The sequence below is a fragment of the Malurus melanocephalus genome, unplaced genomic scaffold (assembly GCF_030028575.1).
Source record: "Malurus melanocephalus ecotype Western Australia unplaced genomic scaffold, MMel_1.1 scaffold_35, whole genome shotgun sequence".
NCBI classification, from domain to species: Eukaryota; Metazoa; Chordata; class Aves; order Passeriformes; family Maluridae; genus Malurus; species Malurus melanocephalus.
Window position 1 is genome coordinate 677,276 of NW_026623267.1, and position 27,853 is coordinate 705,128.

The window sequence follows — 27,853 nt, forward strand, 5'->3', positions numbered from 1 at the left end:
GGCTGAAGAAGTGTGGTGGTACAAACAGAAGCAAGGTAGAATTAATATTGTGCTTCTCAATGTCAGAATTGTCATTCAGCAAGAAAACCAAGTGGGATGTTGAGAAATATAAGTCGAGAGACCACGAAATCGGAGGCAATGAAAAATCTAAGGTTTTTCTCATCCAAGATCAGTTAGTGTGAGATCACTACCTTTCATGAGAATAATAAGTGCTATTTATTTTATTCCTAACAGGAAGAAAGACAGGCTTCTGAAACTGAAAGTGGTCAATAGTAACAAGAGCAGATAAGAAAAAGGAAGAGAACTTCGCAACTAAGAAAAAATTCATAATTTGAGAAACACCAAAATATGTATCAGGAGTGGAAACTACTAGTCTAACAGCAGATAAGGCTCAGAATTACCTTTCATATACCTTTCCTTCTAATTCTTGGACAAAACTAAGGTTTTCATATTGTTCACAATGAATTAGTTGAGCTAATTCCTGAGACCARCCAGGAACATAAAACTTGTAAAACTATTTCCTTTCCATGCTCAGACCAGATAAGCAGATRAAATTGAGAGAGCAGTGAAATTTTCCTTTTCCTTTCTGGCTTCTGAAAGAATTTTAATGCATGTTACTCAGACCATAAGGAGGAAAGAGATGAAGGACSTAGTAAAACCCTGAAGACAACATTCTCCTTTTTCACTGAAACTATTTCACAAGGATGTTTKATTCACAAGGGTAACAGCATTTTCAACATCTATCCCATGTGCTCTCCAAGATTTTACCTTCAGGAGGTTTTAATGCAGCAGTTAGCTTGTTTGATACCCATTTAGGTTCTCCTCCATAATAGGTGCTTCTTTTGTTTTAGTACCATACAGCTTTGGCCAAGCTCCAAAGCTTTTTCAAGGAAAGAATTAGATGGACTACTATATAGTTAATTTATGCAGAAATTACTGTCAGTCTCATGGGCAGCTACCGAGCCTCACTGTGATTGGAACTAATAACTATTACCAAGATATGATAATTTCATTTAACATTAGCAAACCATCTGGTGCCTTTATTTCTTGTTGTAACACAGTGCCACTGTTTTACTCAATCCACTCTCATTAAAACAAGACAATGTAGCTAAGAAAAAAACACACACACAGATGATAAATTTATCCTCTCAATTTTCTTTTTGTAACCCCCACTCCCAGAACTCATACTCTCTTAGATTTTGAAGTGTGAGGGTACTACTAAAATCTACTCTGACCTCCTGTATAATGAAGGCTTTCTGTTTCATCGAGTAGCCTCTAAATCAAAAGAATAACATGCTTGGGCTATGCTGTATCTATCTTCCTCATAATGGCTGCCTGTGAAGGAATCCAACCCTCTCCAAGATAAATGGTACCAGTGGTTAATGACCCTCACTCTTAAAAATATGCACCTTAYTTCTAGCGTGAATTTGCCCAACTTCAGCCATGAAACATTGGATCTCATTATGCCTTTTTCTGCTAGATTAGAGAGTCATCTACTGTCAAGAGTCTCATTCCCATTAAGGCACTCGCAAACCATGATCAAGTCACCTCTTAACCTTCCCTTCAGCAGATTAAACAGACAGATCTTTAGCCTCTAACTGCAATGCTTATTTTCAGACCCACAGTCATTCTTTCCTTTAACGAACATTTTCCAATTTTAAGCATATTTTTAAAGTGKGATTTCCAGAACAGGAAACAAAGGTTCATTAGTGCTTTCCTAAATGCCATATGAAAAGCCAGTGTTACTTCTGACTTGATATTCAGTTGTCTTCATATCAGAGAATAAAATATATAGCATTTTAAACTATTTTATGAGATTCTTGTTCTTAAAGTGCGTGCTTTTTGTGTGTGTGTATATATATATATATATATACATATATATATATATATATATATATATAGATACTCAATTCTAGCTGTACCTTGTAATGCAATTCCACTTAAGGTCTTATTTTAAAATATTTTCTTGCATTTTCATCTTTTTTTAATATAAGGAAATTACATTACTGAAGCATTCAATTTTTATAGAAGTATGTTTTAAAAACACACAAATACAGATATAACATGTTGACCAAAATKGTAGTATTTTACTTTCTGATGACTCCACATCATTAGGTAAAAATGCCTGGTAATTTTACCAGGAAATTCACYGTAAAAGACTCTGTATGCATATGTTTTGGCTTATCTTTCATGGAATACATATCTAATTTACTTTYATTCCTTACACAGACCGCTTTAGTGAATTTCATTTAAATCAAGAAAACTCTAATGTCCACTTGGATGTCACTTCAGACACTGAATGAATCAAATGGAATTGTAGAGTTTTCATTTACTTTTCTATCTGAGCATGATTTTCATCTCTTGAATAGTCTGYGAGAACAGATGTAGCTACCTCTAATGCTTACGTTTGGATTAATTTYATTAGATAAATAATATCAACTAATAATACATAAAAATATGAATATAAATAGAAAATAATATAAGCTTATTTACTACTAGATAAGATACACATGCAAACAACAGAAAAATACTTCAAATCATTTGGTTACTAGTTGGAACAGTTCTTAACTATCGATTCTTTTGATGTCATGATCTGTTCACACAAAAAATACAGAAAATAATATTTGCTCAATAGAATAAACCTTAATTTGACCTAAAATTTATCAGCTGAATAAAGAAATCCTATGTTTTCTTATATCTCTTTTTCACTCATGGTGAAGGAGGAGAGTTCATTAATGTAACAAAAAAAAAAAATACTAAATTATGTGATCTGACACCCTAAATATTTTGTGTGTAAATCTAGGTTATTCCAATCACAAATAAAAATCTCTAGTGAATGATGTGCAAATGCTATTTCATTAGAAGTAAGACCTCTCTAGTTCTTGGATACAATATACTAAATAAACACAAAATTTATCTAGAAAAACGGAAACAGAAGAATAAAGAGAATAAAATGGAATAATTGTGCGTTAAAGTGCAGAGGGCAAAAAGTCTAGAGAAAGAGGAATAATCTCTGTGCATTTAGAAACTTAGAAAATCCTCATTATGAACATTAGGGGGGAAAAAATGGGGGGGGGGAAGCCACAAAAAAACCAAGCAAACAACACAAACAAACAAAAATAAATGCATAAAAAAATTATGACAACAAAACCAAAAGAATCCCAACAGTGGATGAGGAGARGGAAAGCTAAAAATTAGGAAGATACAGAGAGAGGTTCTTCTGGCAACCAGAATGAAAGTCACTGCCAATTTAAAGTTGCTTCCTAATATTTTAGTGCCAACAGTTCGAATCTGAAATAAAATTAGATCTAAATTTTCTGCCATACTAATGAAGATAAAGCCCTGTAGTGTTTTCTCATATTCAATAAATAACTCTTGTCACCTCTTTTGTCTCAAGACATAAGTAATTTTGACTCTTTGAAAAACCTTAGCCTTTAAACTTTGAATGTTGTTACTTTTAGCTGCTTCACATATTCCCTGACATGAAGAGACCTCTAACTGATTATTTCCTTCCATCAACTTCATCCACTCCTTTTTCAAAAAGTATTCCAAGGAAAATACTCAGAACATTCCCAATGCATGCTGTGAGGTAAGCAGCCTGAAGCATTTTGAAATASTGGAGTTGAATTTATTTTTATTTCCCAACAGAGGCTGAAAGTCTTATAAATTATTTACTTTTTAAAATTAAAACTATGTGTACACTTTGAGTACAAGGTCTAAGAATAAATAGTGATTATTTACCCTTGATATACAAACAGATTTTGTGGTCTCTGAACCTGATGAGGGAAACTGAACATGAGGTCTTCAATTTCAATACCAGTTTACAAATTACCTTGGTCCTCAGTTTGCGTAATCACAAATGCCAAAGTGGCAACATAGAGATCTGGAATTTTATAATAACTTTAAAAACTAGAATATATTAGCTAAAAGTCTTCGAAAAGAACCAAAGATCAGGCCAATATATTAAACATCTCTCTCACTGGAAAATCTGAGACACCTCTATGCCATCAAACACCAAGAATTAGAGAGCAAACTATCTTCTCTCCCTTCATGAATACTTCTCACTAATTTAAGTCCACTTAAATGCTTGGTGAAGCTAGAAAAGAAATATTTCTCTCTAATTCAGTATCATACTTCACTATATTTMAAATCGAATTATCTCAGTAAAGGTTAAAAGGAACAAAAAAACTGGAATCATCTGAACTTTTTACATAGACCCCAAATTTCATTCAAAAGTTTCTCAGAACTGCAATGTCCAAAAGGTACTTCTCAGTACAGCCCCTAATACCCTTAGTGTGCCTTAAGTAAAGACTAGAATTAGATAAAATGCTGCTGAAMTAATACTAGCTTTTAGTCTGACAAAACCTAATCTTGTATAAAACTACAGAAGATCTGAGMAAAGTATTCAGGTTTCTTCATGCACTTCATCACTAAAAATTCAATTCTTTGAAAGACTATTATCAAAAAAGACATTTTGTCTCCTATGAGAGACTTTTTATTTGATTCCTTTGCTATTTTTTTAATCATTTAAAAAATAAGATTTTCCCTTGTTTTTGACAGCATCAAGAATCGTACCAGTTGCCCCTCAGCAAGGTGCAAAAATCAGGACCAAATCAGGACATAGCATCTTCTCAAACAGAACATAAAGCTTACCTTGAAGAAAGTCATGGTTGCTCCATCTTCAACTGCCCCATACTCTATCTTTGTCTGCTTGGCCAAATCATCAGCAGAATCAATAGGGGATTCCATACGTTCCACTGTCAGAAAGGCGGCTAGGTTAGCAGTGTACGAGGAAATGATGATAAGTGTGAAAAACCACCAAATGCCTCCCACTATCCTGGTGGAGAGGGCTTTAGGCATGAGCTCAGAACCTAACGAAAACCAGGGGAGAAAGGTGAAACCGATGCACAGAAAACATTTAATAAGTGTTCAACACTTTTTTCCACAGTGGGGAGATGGAATCACTGYGCAAAAAAATCTTTAAGCTACAGGTTTACGTGTACTGCTTGTACAAACACACACAACTGAAATGAAAAATAACTGGTTAAATTTATAAAGACAGATMTTTTTGGAGCTGTGGGAATCAAAAGATAGTAATGGGAGATTCAATGATCAGTGCCATTTTAAAATTTCTAGACATGTAAATACTAATATAAAAAAGCAGTAACTTTTACTTGCTTTCCAGAAAAAATAAGCAATTGATGAAAGGACAAGATGTGAAATAAAGGATTTCATATGTGAAAAACAAAATCTGAAATCTATTATAAATGTGCTTTTGAATTTTGTCATTTGCACTCTGTAAAGGATAGTTTRTTATATGTTTAGATTAAAAAAATTATTATCTCCCATCTCTATGCTTAGCCCCACAATTTCACATAAATATGGGTGGCTATGCCACACACTTCAATTTGATAGAGTAGCAATAAAAATATTAGACTTCTATGCATAAACTAGATAAAGATAGATTATAATGCATTGCTGGAGTTGCCTGCTCATGGCACTAAAGAATGGAGGGGGAGACAGACACTGTATAGTAATTTGCATAWTTTTTAATGCTAATTTAGAGCCTAATGAGACAAATTGAAGCACATAAACTGCTCTTGTGCCTAATTACTAAAAATAGGAATAAATTAAATTCACTGTAATATAGAGTCACAAATATTTATTATAAGTGAGCATGTATGGATTTTTTCCATAATGTTATAATTGAATGAAATGAAATTTCTAATGATGTCAAATAAACAATTTCAAGCTTCATTTTAAGAACTTTATGTCAGATCTTTTAGACGTATCTGGAAACTTGTTTTCAAGGAAAGAGTTTTACCATATCCACTCTACCATTGTACTGAAACAATCCCTTTTTGTTAATTGGTTACTATGCTTGGTCCTAAATCTCCTGGGTAAAATGGAATGAAGGCAAGATGGACTATTTTATTCCTGTTAAATTTTAGTGYTTTTATTGAATTAGTTAAGGAACTGGTCCAGCAAGGTAACACATCTTCATATAAATGAAAGATTATGTCAAACTTCCAGAATCAATGCCAAAAAAAKAACAGAAGGATTGGGGAGGGAGGGAAGGAGAGAGGGAGGAAGAAAACCAAAGGAAAAGGAAAAAAAAAGTGGTCTCATAACTGGACTACTGTATTCAAAAACAGCCCATCTTACCCTGCAGTTCATCTTACCCTTGCTGTTTCAAACAAAAAAGGCTGACAGACTTGGACATGACAGCCAACTCCAGCGCCAGACTCTGCCTAGAATTCTGCAAGGAAAAAAGTAGAAAAGTACCTGTCTGATGTAGTTGCTCCTAGGCCCTGTTAGTCAGACACTAAGACACCATAACACTAAAAGATTTCCCAACAAGCCCACCATCATGAACTCTTTTTAATTCCTCTCATTTCATTTAAAAACCAATACCAGTAAAGCCAGATAGGACTGGGAAGAAGAGTGGAAACATTCGCCGCAGTTACCCCAGTTACCACAAATTCATACCTTACCAAGGACTGAAAGYGAGTGCCACCTGGGCCTGTGAAACAGAGCCTGGTCAGGGGCTGACTGTCATGTACCCAAGGTAACGTCATGTCCAGCACTATATCCCACCATTTCCTGGGAGCGAGAGGTGCCAGCAAGACATGTATGGGTTTCCTCTATCATGTGTCCTCCAGCATTATGCAAATGTTTTGTAAAGAAGGAGCACTTAATAAGTAAATGAGTATGACCCAAGTGGTTATAAACTGTTTCTAAYGGAAAGTTATTGCTATTAAGTGAGAATTTCCATGGTTTAAAAGCTGGTTTAAAAGTTGGTTTAAAAGCTTGCTTTTGGATGCCTTTAGGTTTTTGAGAGTTTTTTACAGCAATGATCAAAATCAAGACTGATACTGTATCTTCAGAATGGTGCCTTTAAAAGGCATACTATTAAAGGATGAACTGAGTAAAGGTAAAATAATATAAGGCAAGGACAAAGGGTCAGCCTTAATTCTGAAAAAGTWGTTTTCCTTCATGGAAAACTATTATACTGCAAAGATATCTTTTTAAAATGAAGGCTGGGATATTTTTCTTATTTTGATTCTMAAAAAAAAATTTTAGATGTTAGGTACTAAAATACCTTTCTCTTGCAAAAACATGATGTGAAAATTTAAACTGCTTTTTCCATTCTCCAGAMATGGAAAGTATACAGCCACATAAGAAATAAAACTCAGCATTGATAGTGATTCTGAAAATCCTGAGAACTCTGAATGGAATTCAAAATACCTTCTTTCATTCAGTATCCCTTTTTTGATAGCTTCTTCGAAAGCAATCATTATCTTACAAACATGTGTTTGGCAATTGTGCTTCAACTGTGTAATTTCTTGAAATGTATATTGACAACCTAGTTGATACTAAACACCTAGACATCATAGCTGTATTTTCATTTCTGGTTTGAAATCCTGATTTCTTTTTACCTGTTAATTAGTGTTTTTCTCAGCATACTACTCTTTTTGCTGAGGTCCTAGAGATTTTYAAGTCTACCAACCTGATATATGACAGAATATTTACTGCAGTTACAAGAAAGCGTCATGAATTCTTTGATGAGTTAAAAACAGTATTTATTTATAGCTGGAGTACTTATAGTGGAAAGTTTTAACAATGATCGCTCAGGTATATCCATTAAAAAAACTCTACCAATATCCACTTGTTCCTGCCAACATTTTCTATTATTTTTTTGGGGATATGCAATGGTTATTTTTTCAGAAAGAAAAGTCATTTCTTTTAATGGTTCTTTAGCAGGACTGAAAATCTTTTGTATTATATTATACTGCCCACTGAAATGTCAGAGCAAAATCAAATCGGTGCTATTCAAATGTTTCTGATATTATATGACTGTGTTCAAATCCTTATGGAAAAGGGTAATAAAATGGTGATATATTTTAATGGATAGACATATTTCAAAATAAGATGAAAGTGGTAAGGAAATGACAGAATTTAAAGAATGTGCCTAAGCATTTTACTAGGACAGTTATAGCTAAAACTGGTTGTTYGTTTTACTCTGAGTAATACAAAAAAAAAAAAAACCAGCTGCCAATTTTATTGTCAGTTTCTCAGTGCATGGATTGTTGAATATAGACTTTTCTAAAAAAACTTTTAAGAATGGTCATTCTGATTTTAAAAATATAAATTGTGGCTGGACAGAATTAAATCTCCTTCATTATCATTTTATTTTGCATGTTTTAGCTACTAGATAATATCTTTCTGTAATTGAAAGGTTTCTAGACCAAAATAAAACAAATGATAGATTTTTCTATTATACTCTTACCTGACAAAGTTATACTCCTTTTTAGGTGGTTTAAATAAAGTTTTGTGGGTTTTTTTGGTTTTTTGTTTTGTTTTGTTTTTTGGGGTTTTTTTTAGGTAATGGACAGATTAGCTCATTGAATTATGCAGTAAGGGTATCCTGTTTAGGAAATAAACTACTGACTACGCTTTAYTTTTTTAACTTCTAAAATTTTTATCTGTCTTCAGACAGGTGTTGTTTGGGAATGCCTGAATACACAATCATTAAAAAGCTGGTTTATGGCTACATGCACAGAGGCACCCATGCAAGTGACTTGCACCAGAGAGCTGTTACCCCCAGAAAAAAGTGGGGCATGGTGCCCAAGAGAAAGAGCAGACTGARTCGTATACCTTGCTGCATGAGAGCTCCAACTCCAAACCAGAAACTATTTAGCAAGGTAAAATTGTTTTCCACCACGTCTGAATCGGGGTTGCAAGGATGTGGGTTATACCACTCATAGGGGCTAAACCTGTGGTAATTGACAGAAAAAAAAGAACAGATTTAAAATGCAGCCATCACAAAGTCTATCCAGAAAATYTGCTGCAAAAGAAAAAGAAAAACAAGAAAAGTTATAAAGAAAATAGTGATTGATTGAAAWTTTTTTACCGTGCAATTGCATTATAGTTAACAGCAATATGAGAAGATAAAACAATATCGAATATTCACATGCTTGAGTATTGCTGATACTAATAARGTTGAATACAGATTGGCTCTGAAAGGTTCCAAATGCCACCTGTAAACATCAAAGCACTTATTCTTCTTTTGACACAAATATGATTACAGACAATTGGTACCATTTAGGATCAGGTTCTTGTAACCACTGAGTCAGTATTTTGCATCTTGAGAGAAATATAATGCATGTTAAATCACAAAAATTAACTAGAAAAAAATACATTAGGCAAAATGTTTTTCTCAGCAAAATTACAAATAATGAATATAACAGAAAATAAATAGTTGGCAGTAAAAACGGCATTGTTAATCACCAACAAGGGTTATAAACACTACAGTCCAYAGAAGAAAAATACTATAGCAAACTAAAGGAATTGCATCCTGTCCTGTGAGGTGCACAGTAGCATCCCTGGAAGGTTTTCCAAAAGAAGCTGGGGACACTCACAAGCACCTTGCAGGGCCAGGCTCTGAGAAAAGAAAATAAGAAAAAGATAAAGGAAAAGAAAATAAATTCATTATCTCAAAAATAGATAGAACAAAGATAGTAGAAAGACTCCTGCGTCTAGCAATAGATTACAAGCAGATTATGTACAATCAATCCATTTTAATTCATGGTTTTGCAATTGCTGTGCATTATGAGGGATTCATATCTAAAGGCTATTTTATCAATTGTAGCTAAAACAAGCAAACATGTCTAGATAAATTATTCTTTGTTACAATTTCTTTTGGGAAAAAACCCTATTTTAGGTTCTCTCTTCCTCATTATACCTTTATAGAAYTTTAAATTTTAATTCCAGTGTGGAGGATTATTCTAATCATTTAGAAGATTTAATCATCATGCCTGGACTGGAAGACAGACTGTTGAGAGGGACTTTTATTTTATGCTTAAATCGTGTCTTTAAATCTTTGATAATGAATAAAAGTTAATGCATGTGCATAATATATATGAGAAAAAAAAAATCACTACAACACAGTAGAATGGAACCAGTACAAGAAACCAGCACAATAATTAATAATATTACAAATTTTAATTATAAAATCAATATTAATGTATTTCCATAATTTCTCAAATCATTAAAGCCACTCTGTTAAAAACCCTTGCATAGGCAGCATTTATGAAAGAACTTTTTTGATGTATCTTATAATCAAAGCTATCTGAATAATGCATCTGTCACTTTGAAAAATGCAATTTTCTTCACAATAATATTGCAAACATTATAATACAGGAAATCAAATGGTCCACTTTTAAGCTCTTAATGTAATCTTAAAACACCTCTTGTTATAAAAGTGTCTATTTGACAAAGAACTGTTTCATTTGGTTCTCCAAAGAAATACTGATATGCTGTTCAGAAMTTTTGAATGGATTCTAATTAAACATTGTAACCTGAATTCTTCCATTACTTTGTAGTAAAATCAGATCAGAAGTTTACTGTCTCATTAAAAATCTAAGTACCTTTCATGTCATGTTGTTGCCAATCCAACAAAACCTGGAAACCAAGCACTTGGTGAAACTGAAACTGAGAAGCTGAACTGAARCGGAACTGAAGCTGCTGAGAGATATTTGAAGATTGAATTGGAAAATACCTTTTGCTTGTGAGGACCATTTTTTTGCCAGACAAAGCAAACATATTGTAGAGATTTAAAATAAATATAAATATTCAAGTGTTATTTTTACTGATTTCAACATTACTGAACAATCTAAAACATAACTTGATAGTTTCACCCTTTTGTTCTGATATTTTATTATTTTTGTATTATTTTGAAGGGCAGRAAAAAAATTGTCCATACTTGTAAAGAAAGGAAGATGCAACCTGACACACAAGATGGCTTAAGGAAAAAGAAACAATACAATCTGTGTCCTACAGTCTTAGAATTCTCTACTTAGAAAGTTAGGAAAAGTTAATAATGGATAAATATAGTTCCTCATTTTAATGTGTGATATTAGATTGTCTAATGTAATAATCTCAAGGTATAGATTCTTTAATCAATTTTTTGTATGTATAAGTTTCATGCTATCTAGCCTACTGCAATAAATATTCATAAAACATAGATTTACAGGTTCACTTAGGACATCTTCGAAACCAGGATCTTGCTCAGGGCAATGTCCACTATTTCACAACAGGGGACTGCTCATTCAGGTCCCAAAGGCATCCAAAGACAAGAATTCCACAGTTTCTTGGGAAAAGCATTCCCATGTTTAGTTAGCATAATAATGACTTTCTTTTCCTTAGGTTATGCTGGAACCTCAGGTGTTTCTTAGCATAAAGAACTACATCTTTTTGGATCAGGTTCTGTTATTAGAAAGTGCCTAGTAGGAAAATTCCTGCTGCTTGATGCTAAAAAAGTCCAGCTTCCCCAGCCTCCTGTCACAAGTCTTCTGATCCAGACTCCACTTGCTCAAGTTTGTTCAAGTATTGGGGTCCCAGAATTTAACAGTATTTAAATGTGGTATAATAAATGATATTATGGGAATAATCACTTTCATTGATGAATGGACTACATTCCTACTAATTTAAATGCAGATCACTAGCTCAATCGAGAGAACAAGCATCAAGCAAAAAGAGAACTTCGGTGAAYAGATGCAATTTTGAAGACTGATTTTTCTGATCACTGATAAGAGATATTCTTTCCATTTACCCATTTTTTTTTAGTGTTTATTTGAATATTTTAGATGCAGTCTCTTAATCTCTAACACTTTCAGGCATTTGAAATACATGAAATAATAGACTATAAATKAGCTTTACAAGACCTGAGTTCCTTTTTTCTTCACTGCTGCTACCCACTGAAAAGTAACAAGTACTCTCCAAAAATTATTGGCTAGTGCAAAAATAATGTTTAAAAGTCAGCCATCTCAGCAACCCATAGGGCAGGAAAGATTTGTATTAAATTTAATTTGGAATCTGCCATGATATTAGAAATTAAAAGCAGTATGGGCAATGAGCAGACAGACCTACTCCAGAACTACAAATTATTTGTCATGGACTGTAATTTATCAGGGTCTGTATTCACACAGTGTTTGAAATAATAGAGTAGAAGCCCAGAAGACAAAGAATCTAATGGGTATGTCTTGAACACCTATAGCTGAGTAGTCATGGAGCCAACCAAGGACTGTGGTGCTGTGATAAAAAATGCAATGTGACTGGAGAAGGGGGACACTGGAGATATGGCAACACTTTTCTGGAACAAATGGCCTTGTCCTAGCTCCTCGAAATAAGCACAACACAGTACAGTTCAAGCACACGATAGAGGTCAAAAAGTAGGCATGTGCTATTGATCAAAGGCTGATCCAGAACAGGTGGATAACGACCACCAAAGACCTCTCAAGCCCTCAAACTTATTTTCAGAAAGGTCGGGAAGAACAATCTTCCCATGATAACTTATTTGTATAACAAGCAAGAAACTTATCTCCAGGGTGGGGAAATTTATAAAACGGTACCCCCATGAAGCCCAGATGGTGTCCACAGGGCCTTGATCAGTGCTGGAGCCTGGACTGGTGRTCTTTTTAGACTCCTTGAGCCTGTTTGGTTTCAGAACCTGGAATGTTAACTATGCTSTAGCACTAGCATTTTTGCTTCTCCTTTTAGTTAGGAACTTGGTTTTGTATACTCCTGGCACAGAGAGTCTTGTGATGATGATACAAGACTCTCTTAATTCTTGACCTGCTGGCACCCACTCCTCCTTTTCAGCACCCAATTTGAGATAAACTCAAGAAAAGACATGACTAATTCTGGATAAACTAGAACTGTTTTGACAATTTTAGCCTGTAAATAAAAACACAGTCTTATGCAGAGCCATGAGACTCAGTCTAGATGATCTTAGACGTGACCGTAGATCCTGGCTTTTTGTTTATCCAGTACTCTCAGAACAGTACACTCTGTCACACACTGACTGCTGCTTTCAGTTGCTCTCATAAAAGGTGTGGTCGAGCATGTTATATACAAATCAACTCAATTCAAAGCTACGGAGAATGTGTAAAGTGCACATCCACCAATTTCAATAGTTCTAAAACCAAAAATCTGTCAGTTTATCTCTGATGATAGTATGAAGATATTATTTTGTTTTGAAAGCAAATTATAGATATGTTTAATACAGACTGYAATATCTGTAGACAAAGATTTTTTTGAGTTGTATTTTTTGGAGAGCAACGCAATTTGCTAAAAAGAGAAGAAAACTCATAACCTGCAATTTAAAGAGAAGAGAAAATGGACTAGTGGAGTAATATTTGTAATAACATTTTCATTATACCAAAACATGGCTGCCTAGGTATATTACATAAAACTGAATTTACACCAGTTGCCATATTCGTGGGATAAAATCTGCTTGGACCCTTAGTAATATATGCAGGCCATTTGAGTTTTGTGTGTTGCCTTCAGATATTTCCAAAACAGGTGTCAGGCACTGTCATTAAATCATATTCAGCATATTACCTGTTAAATTTTTTCTAGAGAACTTCTCCCGAAGGTCTAAGCCAGCCTTATTTTTTTTTATTATTTTTTTTAATTAATTTTTATTCCCTCAGGATCAAAAAAGCAAAACACGTGGGACTTTTAAAACACAAGTTGATACAGAATATTTGACTAAAAATTCATGAGTTATCACTATTATTAAGTGCCTGGAYTTCAATTCTTATTTAAAAATCCATACTGAAAAAAATTTTTATTGCTCTCTCAGACACGATAATACCTTCTATTCTGATCCAAATAGGAGCCACATAACAACTATGGAAAAGCTAAGAAAAATCTATGTTCTACAAGAYAGTTTGAAATTACAAGACAACCATCAAATGCAATAAACTGAATCCTTGGTCTGATGCAGTTAGATAGAATACTTCCCTATATTCATGGAATTATGAATAATTTCAAGCAAGGGAAATAAAGGAAATACAATTGCAAAGAAGTATGATGAAAGTGTGACTTAAAGGACTAACGAGATTATTTACTGATAGCTGTGCTTAGTTTATTTAAATTATTCTTTTTAATGATATTTCAAACACAATGTCACTATTGTGTTTTTTTTTAAATGAACATGTAAATCATTTAGGAGCTAATGGTATAACAAAACTGTCTAGAGCACGATGTAGAGACCAACCCATCCCACATAGCTGAGCAATGTATAACACAGTCATAACACACCATTACAGTGTGCATACCATTCCAGCATTATTTCAAACCTGTCAAATTCACCTGGATACATTTCCTCACTTTACTCTGGATCAGGTCTATTAAGAACAGCAAAGAAAGTATTTTTACCCACTTACATGCACACAGATTTCTCTTTTGTGCAATCAGAMCAAGAAGTGAGCAGACAACAAGTTTCACTGCAAAACCATTAGTACAAAGATTTAACAAGCTGTAAGCTTCATCTAATGACCAGAAACTTGATTAATCAAGAGAATCTTACTCCATCTTCCTCATGAACTGATGAGCATACTGATCGAGTGCAGGGCATTGCTGAACACAACAAACAAGCAGCTCTAATCTCCACTCTAGCAAATTACACCTCCTCCCATTCACTACAGCAAAGTGTAACAATGATTCTCCGAGTTGTTCTTTTACAAGACTTCTGTGCAAAACTACACCCTCAATCCRTATCTTGCTGCATAAGAAATGACAAATTTTAATATTTCACAACTTTTTCGAGAATATCCAGGATATGAGATGGATGCTTTATTATAACGTACTACACTACTTAAGAATAAAACATGTTACTATATCTCTTTATTAAAACCTCCTTTTTTTTTTTTTTTTTTTAAATTATGCCTTTTAGAAAAACTGAGATTTTAGTTTGGCTCCTTCATTGTCTCACCTTGTGGCATTCATTGCCATACCTGATGACTTTTAGGCACCAGCCCTTACACAACACAAAGCACTTCCCCATGCCCCACACAGGAGTTTAAATGGTATAATAAAATAATAGTATAATAATAATATAACCCCAACAAGGCTTAAATGGTAMCTAGCAGTTGCCCTGGCATTATTCTGCAAAGATTTACATATCCAGCAAAACAGAAAGTTTAAAATGTGTCTCCACATAGATTACACAGTTTAGTCATCATCTGAATGTCTTTTGATGCTAGAAGGTCACACAAAAAAAAAAAAAAACCAACAAAGGAGCCTGTACACAAATAGAGACTCTTATTTTCTATACACAATTAATTCCCTTTATCATCTCTTTCACTTCTGCTAAATTTTAGACATACCTCTTACTGTTTCTGCTGGCTCTCCAAATATTTCTGAAATATTTGCAGAAGCTTTAAAAGCGTTATATACAAAYAGAACAGTCATACTATGCATGTGTGCACAAAATGAACCCAAGTAACCCTGTAATCTTAGTGCAACCCTCCCACACTATTTGTTGTGCTCACTCGTTTTGTCATGYCTAAAATTAGACTTGGTTGCTTCTCCAAGAAAAAGAGTCTTATTTGCTTTGTGATATCTGTACCAGATCTAATCCTAGATCAGAAACATCTTCCTCAGTTAATGATTCTTTTTATGATCTCAAATATAACTTAATCTGAATAAAGAAAAATAAAATCTTTTGAGAGACAAAAACTGTTGTGTTTGTGGGAGTGTACTCAAGAAAAGCATGCCTGTAGACTTCCTTKTGCTTTTAACTCTTCTGTACACATTTACTTCTGCCCACACTCAGAGATAAAGTACTTAGCTAAATTAATTAAATCTCTATTGCATCGTTGGTATTTACCAGGAAATAGAGAAAGGCAACATTCAAGTTCTTGTTTTTCTTCAATCAGTAACTGATATAAACAGGACAAAAAGTTTTACTCACTTTCMAGGGGCTCCTGTTTCTCATTCCACTGCCCTTTCATTTTTGTTAGAATTTCTGACAAGAATATGAAGGTTTCAGAAAAGCTATCACATTTTCTAGAGATTATTAGCTATGTCATATTTCCCACAAACAAAAAAAAATCACTTATAATTCCTGGACAACTGTAGTCAAAAAATAATAATTTATGTAATCAGCAATAATGCACARGATGAAAATTAAAATATAATAACTTCACCCATGTCCAAATGAAACCTTACCAGCTCATGGTTGACTTGTGAAGACAGCCACAAAGAGCAAAAAGCTCATAGCAAGAGGGTGTTTTTAGACACAGTGTTATTCCCTGTATTGCCTTTTTATTTATTCAAGCCACTTTTAGTCCAGTATAGTTGCAGCTTTTTGTATCTTAGAAYGACACATTTCAGTCTTGCTTCCCTCTAGACACATTTGCTTAATAGCATAACACAAAAAGTGCCAAAAACGTCCTTCCTTGTTCAATAGTCCTGCTGCACATCATGTAATAGATCTGCAGCTTCACATCAATATTTAGTTAAGGCTCTGTAAGATTATACAATTGTTATCTGCCTTATCCACTTCTTATAAAATGTAAATTAGACAGAGCACCATTCCTTACTTGGCTCACACTACAATAAATTCAGAAGAATCTTTAAAGATCATTGTTTGTAAGAAAACCTTATTTAGTGTTTGCCTGAAAGACAGGGGAAATGCTCTTTTATCACAGCATCTTTATTGATCAATTCAAACTCTTAACAAAAACATTAATRACCACCCTAAACTACGCCTACAGTACATGATACACTTTTAGAGACTTTCCTGCCAAGTATTGACAAGCACATGTGATTCGTTTTGATACCTTGGACAGTTTGCAGGCCCAAAGTGTTGTTGCACAAAGTAATTCCCATTTTCCTAAAAGGTCACTTTTGGCAGATTATTTACTTATCTGCAGATATTATTAATGTTATACATTTTATATGGCCTCCATTCCCTGGGCTCAGTAGCACTGTATGGCATTACTGGGAGAAATTAGTAAAGCATTTYAGAAGGTGCTTGCCAAAGGGAGAAAACTTTTAAGGGTCTTTTTCCTTCTCAGAGAAGGAACTATGTAGACCATATTCTATTCATATGTGTAACTATGAAGACCATATTCTAATTTATGGGAACTCAATTCAAACAAAACTGGTTTATTTGACATTTTGAAATAAAAGTTGACCTCTGTTTAGGGGTGAGAGAGAGCAAGGGGGAAACCTCATTTCTCCCTGCAATTATCTGAAAGGAGTGAGGTGTGGTCAGTCTCTTCTGACGTGTCTCAAGTGAAAGAACAAGAGGGAAGGGCCTCAAGTTGTACCAGTGGAGGTTCAGGGTAGATATTAGAAATCATTTTCCACTCTAAGARTGCTGAGGCATTGAAATCAATTGTCCCGGGAGTCACAATCCCTGGATGTGGCATTTGGGGATAGGGTTTTGGGATGATTACGGTGGTGCAGGGTTGATGGTTGGATTAGATGATCTTGGAAGCTTTCTTCCAATCTTGATGATTCTGAGTACTGGATATTTACCAGAAACAGAAATTACTCTGTTTAAATGTGAAATTACAATCAGTAGTAAAATTAAATCAGTCTTTTTCATAACTGCATGGTTAAATCATAAAGCTGATCATATATTGCTCTGCTTGTGACCTGAATATGCATAAAAGATAATGACTTCGTAAYGAGCCTGATCTCAGGAGGAGTGAGGGGATAAGGCAGTGCAGCTATGAACATTCTCCTGCATCATATGTCTCAAAATGTGCACAAAAATGAACTGCTCTTACTGCAGGAGTTAATAAATCTTTCTGCAATGCATCTGGGCTTATATACATGTACTATATAGTACATTAGGCTACAATTTATGTTCTGTCAATACTTACGAGTGAAGAATACTGGGTAATTTTTTTTTCTCTTWAAATTCTTTCTAATTTGGCACYGGAGGTAAAATTCCAGATATGCGGTGTTCTGGTATGAAGCATTCTAAAATCTCATATTTCTAATTATATCAATTACAATAGATAGCAGCCAGAAAACTTTCATCTCTTATGCTAGGATTTTACTCTAATCTCACAGTTTGCCAATGTTGATTCTATATTATAAAAATTACTTCACTGCTGATTTTATGGCTTAATTTCATAACTCTCAAATTAATTTACTGACTACAATGTCAAAATTAAAACAGAAAATCTGGACTTCATTTTAAAAAAAAATATTTTTAAGTTGGTTGGTTTCTTAAGCATGTTATCTCTGGAAAATTACTCAAATATCTCTAAGTGGGTCTGAGTAACTGCAACAAAAAACCACTGGGAACATTCCTTTATACAGTGTGAGGAACTTTTCGGGAACTACAAAAATAATCACAATTCCTTATTTCTTTGTTTCTGAGATATTGCAAGGTATTTTTGTCCCAAGGGTAATGTTTGAATATGCAGACAGCATGGTCATTCTTAAAAATTGTACTTTAAATTTTCCAGTTAGTACCCTTCTAGAATTCTTCAAGAATCCAATCACATCAGAACTGGAGGATCACCCCTTTCCACTAATTTCCTTTTGAAGAGCATTATTATCTTTGATAAAATTATTACTGCTTTGAGAACTAAGAAAAAAATGACAAAAACATTACATTGAAGGATGAAAAATCCACACCTCTGTTGACACTAGTGGACCTTTTTTATTTCCTTTCCCATCGTACAGATAAAAAAATAGGATTTGATTAGCATGGATTTTCCATCCATTAAAGCTATGTGCTATGAACTATTGAAATATGTAGATTTGCACTCCACTGAGTAATAAACTCATAGTGATTAAAACATGAAGCCTGCCAAATGTAGATAAACTCAAAGTTACACAGGCAACAACATAYTCATTTGAATCCCGGCAAAGTAATATGTCTTTAATGATCATTAGAAAACATAGTTGATCTTTGCCAAGATGCTTTTCCTTTACACTTACAAAGAGGAAATGGTATGAAGAGAAACTATCCTAAAGGTATGATTTCCTCATCTGTGATGGCACAGATTACAAAAGAAAATGAGGGTGTTGAATTTTGTAGCTATATCTTTATTGCTCATGCTTACATTATCAGTCTGTATCCCCAAACAAACTGAATAAATAATTCACTGAGCTGTGGTGCTCCAACTGTCTAGGCATAAATGGGTAATGCTTTCTAGTATATTAGAAAACAAGAAAATAATTGAAAATACTTTGCATTCTCACTGCTAYATCTCGTGGAAATAGTAAATAAACGACCAACATTTTTAAAAAATCAGATATTCAGTATGAAACCAGCAGTTATGAGTACAATCGAAAACCAATCTCTCTATGAGTCTTGCATACGAAGTTGTAAGGATACTGTTGGATGCTTAAAGGAATCAAAAGCACGTTGTGGATTAGATCAACTGCAGAGATAAGTCTGCAGTTTCACTAGGAGCTACGGAAATTTACGCAATGATAGATAACCAAATAAACAACAACCTCTTGGTGAAAAGTAGAATTTACTTGAAAAAGAAAGAAAATGGGTGAGGGAAATCAAAATTTTGAATGTATACTCTAACAAGAGCTGCCAGCAGATATAAGAAAGGAAAAAAAAAAACTTAGAGGATGTGTGATACAGTTCTGCATAATTGACTTATCTGGCACAAAAATTTGATCAAAGCAGGTGAAGAGGACAATCCTAATTATGTCAGTCTTCTTTCTCTCTTAAAAAGTAGCATCCATCTAACAGTAACTGCTCTTATACTTGATGCAATTCATAATGACTTTTAAAGTTTATCCATGTTTCATAAAGAAGAAACCCATACTGAAACCAGAAATAGTTAAGACTTTCAGTGTTCAACTATTTAAACATGGCAACGGGAGAAGAGAATGGAAGAGTAAATGGAATTAACTATTCCAGGACTCTCTTCAGATAACTTTTAATTTATGTTTAAAAAAAAAAGGAAAAAAAAATTACACATTTTACATATAAAATTTACAGCTAGCTSAGTTAGCTCAGTTAGCAGGCAAACATGCGGACCTGAAGACCACAACASAGCTCCCTTTTGTTCTTGTCTCACCAGGGTTCTGAGATTCAGAGAAACACCTGTCTAATGCAGATACAACAATTTAATCAAAGCTAGTAGRAGTCCAGAAAAGCCATCATCAAGTGCTCCATATATTCCTGCAACTAGCTCCATATTAAAGAACCCTATTTATGTCTCTGATCTTTTCATGTGCTAATGAACTCTTTTCACTTAGGGTAGTGTACCCACTTAGAGAAGCCTGCTGTAGTCCCCATCTGAAGTGAGGAGTTATTTGCAATGAAGCAAGGCCTACCTTTATAATAAGACACTGTATGAACTCACTCCTGGCTGGTACTTATCAGGGAAATAAAAATACTGTTGACAGCCATCTTAGTTTGGCACATTAGAATTTATTCTTTCAGTGATGAATATATTAAAGGACATGTCAACATTATTGTGTGTAAGAACACCATCTCTCTATACTTAGAGGATGTTGGTCTCTTGAGTATTTACTATTGAATATGTTTCGAGTGATGTTCATCCAATACAAGTTAGGAGATTTATAGTAGGAGGGCAACTTCATTTGATACTGATTAGTTTTGACAATGTTATTAAGCAAAACTCTTTTCTATTCATTGTTTCCTCTACAGGATGACTATTGTAGCATAGTCAAAAGACAGCCACATCATTTTCAGGAATTCCTCCAAAAAAAAGCAGTGTCTTCCACTGTCTCATTCTAAATTTAGTTTTAGTAAATGGATAGAGAAAGTTTGTAGAAACAGAACTCTTCATCAGACCACATCCAAAGGAAATCCCCRATGTCTAGAAATGGAAAATATCACATCTAACATCAATGTAGATAAGTGAGGAGGATCCATGGAATTAAAGACCAATAAATCCCACCTCAGACTCTGGGAAGATAATGGGAAAAATCCCCCCTTGAAATCACTACCAGATAGAAAAGAACAAGGTATTTCAGAACAGCAAAAGGAGGTTTACAAGGACAATCATATCTAACCAACTTAAGTATTTTCAGTGATAAGAAGATTAACTCTGTAATTAAAGAGAGAACAGGAGATACAAACTTGATTTTMATGACTGTTTATCAGAGTGTCCTATAGCATCTCTATTGCCATATTGGGAAGGTAATGCCTGAATGACAGCAGACTGCAAAGTGAAGAAAAAAATGGCTGTATTTCCATTCTTGCAGAAGAGCAGRAATAACTCAAAATTTAGCTTAGTATTTCTCATTGGGCTGATACAGGAGCCAAAGCTGTCTAAAAGCTTCATCGGCAGCCTGAATAGTGGAATGGAATATCCCACGTCAGCAGATTTCAGCCTGAATGTCAAGAGAAGTGATTTTTCCKGCCCGCTGGGCAGTCATGAGGCTACATCTGACATACTGTGTCCAGCTCTGTGCCACCAAACATGTCAGAGTCCAGCAGAATGAGAGCTGCAGAAATAATAACAGGGTAATATCTATTTTCTGTGCTCAACTAAGAGTGGATGGACTCCTATTCTTCCTGAAGATGTACGAAGAGAAAAGACAAAAGGCAGAAAAATAAGTTCTCTATGAACATTACAGTTTTTCCCAGTGAGAGTGCTTAAGCACTGAAACACATTACAGAGAAGTTGTGCCACCTCCATCTTTGGTGATCTCAAAAAATTGACTTGGGCACAGCTTTGGGAAACMCTCAAAGTTTCCCTTGCTTTCAGTGTTGGGGATTCACATGGATGACAACAACGTGTTTCTTCCAGCCCAGTATATCCTATAATTCTAYCATATTCTCTAGGAGAAATGTATTTACATTAAAGGACAAGACCTCCATGAGCAACCTTTGTTAGTACTGCTCCAGTGGGACTTAAAGTTGCTATTCAACTTGTCTGAAGGWGTTAAAACATTTATTCTTGTGTACAAGAATGTAGAAGACCCAAAATATGTGTATGTTTGTCTTCAAGCTTTAGTTGTGGGCTATGTAATGGAACAGACATAGTCAAGAACACTGTAGGAGCCTGGCCTCTTTGATAYGTTCAATCCTTAAAACAGTAAAAGATTTACAGCTTTCATTTTCCAGAAACTTGATATGAGATATTTCCTAAGGATCAGGCAATGTTTTTGAAGGTTTTAATATAGTATTGTTATGCATCTTTAGGCAGGCATCTCAGAAATCAGGAACATAAAATTATTATGTATATTACAGAAATATGCATTACTTAGTATCCAAATATATATATATATATATATATACATATACATATATATATATATATATATATATGAATATGTATTATTATTTAGTACATATAAAATAGTACCATAAAATTTTAAATTTATTACAAAAAATTTTTGCAAGTTTATGCATGAAAAACTAATCTTTCATTATGCATGAATGAGAGGGAAAAATAAAGCTCATTGTTCAACTAGACAATTACTGCTAATATTTAGCAACACAGAAACTAATCTCTCATGAGCACTTCTCTGTTTTGAGCAAAACAGGTCATATGCAAGATAAAAACCATATTTATGATGCAAGCACTCCTAGCCTATAACATCTGAAAATGTAAAGTTATCAAAGATGGTCTCAGTAATAAACATTAGGCCCATTCACAGATTATCCAATCAGCTAAATATATGTTAGCAATTTAAATTAAAGAAATCCTTTCTTCCTCTATTGTCCATTTCAAAACATTTCCAGCCTTTACCTTTAGTGACTACTAAATACACAGTCCCAAAGCAGAAATTATTTATTGCTTGAARCTACTACTTCTATTTTTAACATTTTTTAAAATTTTGAATTCTATTTATTTTCAGTAGCTTCTAAAAAAACTACCACTTTTTCTACTAAGAGTTTTGAAGCAAATGAATGATTTTGTAGAAAGTAGGCAGGCAATAAATACAGCATTTCAATCTGTGTCACAGCAAGCAGATACTRAACAGCCCAAGGTAGTTTTCACTTAGGCTAAATGGGCTCTTTTGCAAGTGTGCATTGCAAACAGTCTGGCAATYGCTAAGGGTTCTGATACATTCTTTTTTTCCTTTTTGAGCAGTAATTACTGTAACAATAAGCATATTAGCCCAGTACACCTCTGGGCTGTCTGACTTGGGTTTTATCAGCTGTACAGTGACTTTGTTTCCAGATGTGAAACAAAGAATTAAGAATATTCTATTAAGAATACAAACCCTAAACAAATATGATTAAAYGAACATTTCTTATTGCCAAGCAGGTCGCTATAGTCATTTGTACATCCTCCTTTTATCTGCCCAATTCACTATAAGGTCAAATTTATCTGTTTACCTTCATTGATTTTAAGCTAACACATAATATTGTGTCATAAAGATAATTTAAGGATATTTATAATTATATTAGTATTGGCTGTAGAGGAATACTTAAGAAACAAACAAACATTTTTTTTTTTAGAAGTGCAATTGTATGCTGTTATCCTTAATATGGTCTGGAATACATGTGAATTTTGCCACTGATATCAGCAGTTCTTATAACTTTTCATGAGGCTATATCTTCAGACTGTGGTATTTTTATGATCTTCCTTTAATATGTTGGGACAGTTATTTTTCTCGCATGCAATACTCTGTGCATGGAATGACACTGTATAAATGTAAAACAGATAAGCCACTGATATAGCATAGAGACTCAATAAAGATATTTTGTCTGAATTCAAGTTCATTCAAAGCATAGAGACTCAATAAAGAAATTTTGTCTGAATCCAAGTTCATTCAAAGCATGTCTTACTAAGAAATATGTAGGGATTCTCTAAATACTGCAGAGATTTATGAAAAATCCTGAAAGGTATTTTAACTTGTTTCTTTCTTATATTTTCTTTTACAAGCATAAAATCTTKTTTGCTTCATTCAATCCATTATACTGAAAAACTTTCATTTTGTGTTTAAAATAGCCTAAATTCACTAAGTTTATCACTTGTCTCAAGAAACAATCGCAACCTAAAACAAGATGGCTTTCTTATGCCTTCTGCTCATTTAGCTTTCCATCCATATTCATCTCTAAAATAAGAGAAACATTTCTCATCAGAAGAAGCTGCTTGGTGATCAAAGAAGCAAGTCAGTTACTTTACGACAAGAACTATCTTTTCGTTTATTTTGTACTTGCTTGCAAATAATTCCCGCTGGGCTCTGGGCTATAGGGTGCTGTAAACTAATTACAGCATGCAAAGAGATTTTGCCTGTCACATCTATACAGCTGCAGGGAAGTACCTTGTTATTCACTACTGTACTGTGGGGAAGAAAGACTACAGTGGTGCCTATTTATTTCTTAAAAAAAACATTGCTGTTTTACACATGCAGTAATCTTCTAAGCCAGCTAATATAATTCTTTGCTTTAAAAAGAGATATTTTGCATTGGTTTTGTCAGTCTGGGAGTCTGGGCTTTTTGATTACAAAGCAAATCAGAGTATTCCTATGCTTTAGGAAATCATCTTGCAATTTTATGATTGTTATATTAACAATCTCCCCAACAATGTTTGGGCATTCTTTCTTTCTTTTTTTTTCCTTATTGATAAAATATAAAATTTACAATAATTATGGACAATTTCTTTGCTAAATAAACTGATATCAACAAACTCCACTACGATTGAATTACAAATCAGGTATTTTTCTGTAATTAAGAAAGTGAGCTGTTTCAGAAGAGTGAATTGTTTCAAAAAACAAAAAGGGTATTATTTTATCTTTCTAAAGCTTACAGAATCCTTTTAAACTCTGTTCAAAAGATAAGTGCAACTGAGACATAAATTTCATCACTGTAATGAGCATTATTATTTTATTGTAGCAGTAAGGATAGATTTATTTTGGGCAAGGATTTAGCTGTAATATGAATATTCAGTAATTCAAAAAAAAATCAGCTATTCTTGTGTTTCAAAATTGCATACCTTCATATATCAGAGAGAAGTCCCAGAGTATAAAAAAAGTCTAATCCTCTTTAAAATAAAAAGATAGTAATTCTATAATATTATTTTAAATTCCATTTTTAAGAATCACTCATTTTGTAATTAATGTGAAGGTCAAATATCCTGAACAGTAATGGCTGAACAGAATGGTAGCAGTTACTCATGCTTGTATTTCATCAGATTTTTTTAAGATTACATTTACATATATAAAGTACCTCTTTATTTAAAAACACAAGGATGGAATTTGGAGGTAATTTACCAAACATTTGGAAGCTATTGAGATATGCTGGGTCCATTAAATTATAATTTGAGTAAATATTTTACCCCCCAAAAAGTGGGCTTCAGTATAGAGTGACATGATATTTTGTACCAAACAACAGTTTTAGCATTATTACACTCTTTGGGGATAAAATAATCCAAGCTTTCTTTTCTTGATTTGACAATTGGYTGCTTTCCAGCCATATTTAGAAATATATTAGCTAGTTCCACCAAGTCAAAAGCTTGACTCTTTCCCTAACAGCAATGAAATTTCTTCCCAGTATTCTACTTTGAGTACATTTCACCAATTTACACTGAAAATTCTCTGGTCTATTTTATTTTTATAGAATTCTCTAACTTATTTTTTAATCAACAAATAGTTATGAAACACTAAATGATGTGATATAATTCTGAATGCATTTCTAAGAGCTTAGAAGGAAAAGACCATATGGCTTCAGTGAACATTTGAACTGTTAAGCTGAATCTCAAATTATTTTCAGTTTCATTCATCACTAATTGTCTCCTGAGATTTGAACAAATTATTTTAAGAGATGACGCTACAGAAACCTTCAAAGTCAATGCTGACAATTACTGTTAGGAAAATAAATACTAAGGACAATTGGATGGCTCTGATGTACTGCAACAATAAGCATAAATTTACAGCCTATATTGCAAATTATATGCCTAAGAGGCTTATAGAGAATATCATGCCTTAATGGAGAAATAAGAAAGGAGAGGGAGATTTCACTGACACTTGGAAACAGGAAGACAGGAGGAGGAAAACAGATATTCRCATCCACTTAAACTCTTAAAAATGCATTTCAAAGGGTAAAATGATTCTTTAAACATATAAGGCACTTCTTTTTGAGGAAACACAAGGACTGATTTTGAGATTTATTTACCAAGTGCTTTGAGGTCAATGGAAGATAGGTGTAGTTCATTCCACAGAGCCTGGCTTCAATCACTCCCTGTACAATGCTTACCATGGGAACAGTAATAGCGGTCATCTTAATACTGGCAAGAGATCCCAGAGGATCTTCTCTGTCCATGTAAATTGGAATGGTAACAAGGAAATTGTAAGKTGACCCTGTAAACTGCTCTGTCCTCCATATGCAGAGAGTATTCAGACTTAACCACCACTACACCTGTGGGAAAAAACACAATCCTTGAGGCCCCGAGCAAAAGCCATCTGACAGAAGGATTGTAAATAAAAATCAGGATACTTACATACAAATCACACACACAGCCATCAGCTACATATGTACACATATGTAGATATAAATATACAGATATAGGTTGTATATGAACAAAACTACTGCATTTCAACTGCTACCTGGGCAAATGTGTTCCCTAAGGCGGTTCAGATTAACTCTATGAACTTCAGGTACACAATTTTAATTCCTTTATGACAAAAGCAGTGTATATTGTCACAAACACAGACCCCATTGTGGAGCTCCCATACTTCAGCTGAAAATTAATTTTCTACCACATGAACACAGTGAGTCATATTCAAAGCTGAACAGGAAAAACTATTAGTATAAACAAATSTAAGCTACAATTATGACTAAAAGTGCTAACCTGAAGTAAACAGAAAGAAAATGTAAGTTTTTATATAGACTTGGGAAAGGAATATGCTTGAAACAGAGGTAGGTTATCAAAAATTCTACATTCTCTTCTCAAACCCAGTCYTGTAACTGAACTCTGTACCACAGTTTTATGAGTACTGTAAAAACAGATGAAAATACAAATTTCTAGAAATATCAAAATAATTTTCTTTTGAATGGGCAGTACAGCAAAGTAAAATACTACTTTTATATCAGTTTAAGTAATGAGTTTTGGCCCATATTACAAAATAAATAAGTTTTCTTTATAYTTTATATTATCTTATGTATTTGAATACAAATGCAAAACATCTTCAAGAAACCATTATTTCTGTTGTCAGTGGATCCCTTTTATTTTTATTTCATAATACACTATTAATTCAAGCAAGAAAGAGTTGGATCTCTTATTATTTGCTTCTTTGCTCTTTATCCCTTGCCTAGAGTGCTAAAGAAAAGTGTAAGAAGAAGGCCACCTACTATTGTTAGGTGGTTCACTGTGGTGCTGGATGAAACTGAGAAATAGGAGAAAGAGTTACTTGCAGATAGAACTGCCTTCTGGAATTTTATCACCTTCATCAGAACTTCCCTCCCTTTATTCAGTCTGCAACAATGCCTATAAATACATTATGGGGAAGATCTGTCTTTTACTCATTGAAGATCTCTACATTTTTTTTTTGTTTGCTGGAATTATTTTCCTTTGTCTAATTTTCAAATTTTATGAAATAAAGAAACGAACACTGGCCAAAAATGGTGCACTGTTTTCTAAATGGAAGGTAAATGGTACTTGATGAGAAGACCATCAAAACAACAGAGAAAAGTGTGCTTCACTTATATATTTTGTCCATTATGTGGTCTATTTTTGTGTAATAAAGAACCTGACCCTATTTGCTTTCAGATTTCTAAAGTTACAGTGGTGTTAGAAGACACCACAGCCCCTCTAAGTAAGTGAAAAAAATGAAAAGGAATATACCTACTGCAAAACACAAAGGCTGGATTTTTTATTGTCATGCTGAAGAATTTTTTTTACCTATTAAAAGCGTTTACTTCAATTATTGTTACTGCTGTTGTTTTACTAAGCTGTAACTTCCTAATGAATATTTCTGGAAAAGAATGGGGGAAAAGCAGTGCAGTGCATCTGGAAAAATGTCTCTTAAATTTCTCAGATTTGTGTAGGTTATAGCTTCCCATCCAGCATGAGTCTGAGCCTATCACAGAAGTCAGTCCTAGGCAGGTGAAGCAGGGTTTCAGTTCTAGTGTACACTATATCCT

The 27,853-nt window shown here is 33.8% G+C and overlaps 1 protein-coding gene across 3 annotated transcripts in view; it reads right to left on the bottom strand.

Annotated features, from left to right (window-relative positions):
* The window catches only part of GRIK2 (glutamate ionotropic receptor kainate type subunit 2), a 358,136-nt gene that overhangs the window by 86,486 nt on the left and 243,797 nt on the right, over positions 1–27,853 (bottom strand). For all 3 annotated transcript variants that reach the window (XM_057364086.1, XM_057364085.1, XM_057364087.1), the window contains exons 13-14: positions 8,659–8,777; positions 4,654–4,871 (exon numbers count right to left, since the gene is read on the bottom strand). In XM_057364086.1, coding sequence (XP_057220069.1) covers positions 4,654–4,871; positions 8,659–8,777 — 337 coding nt within the window. The remainder of the gene's footprint in view (positions 1–4,653; positions 4,872–8,658; positions 8,778–27,853) is intronic.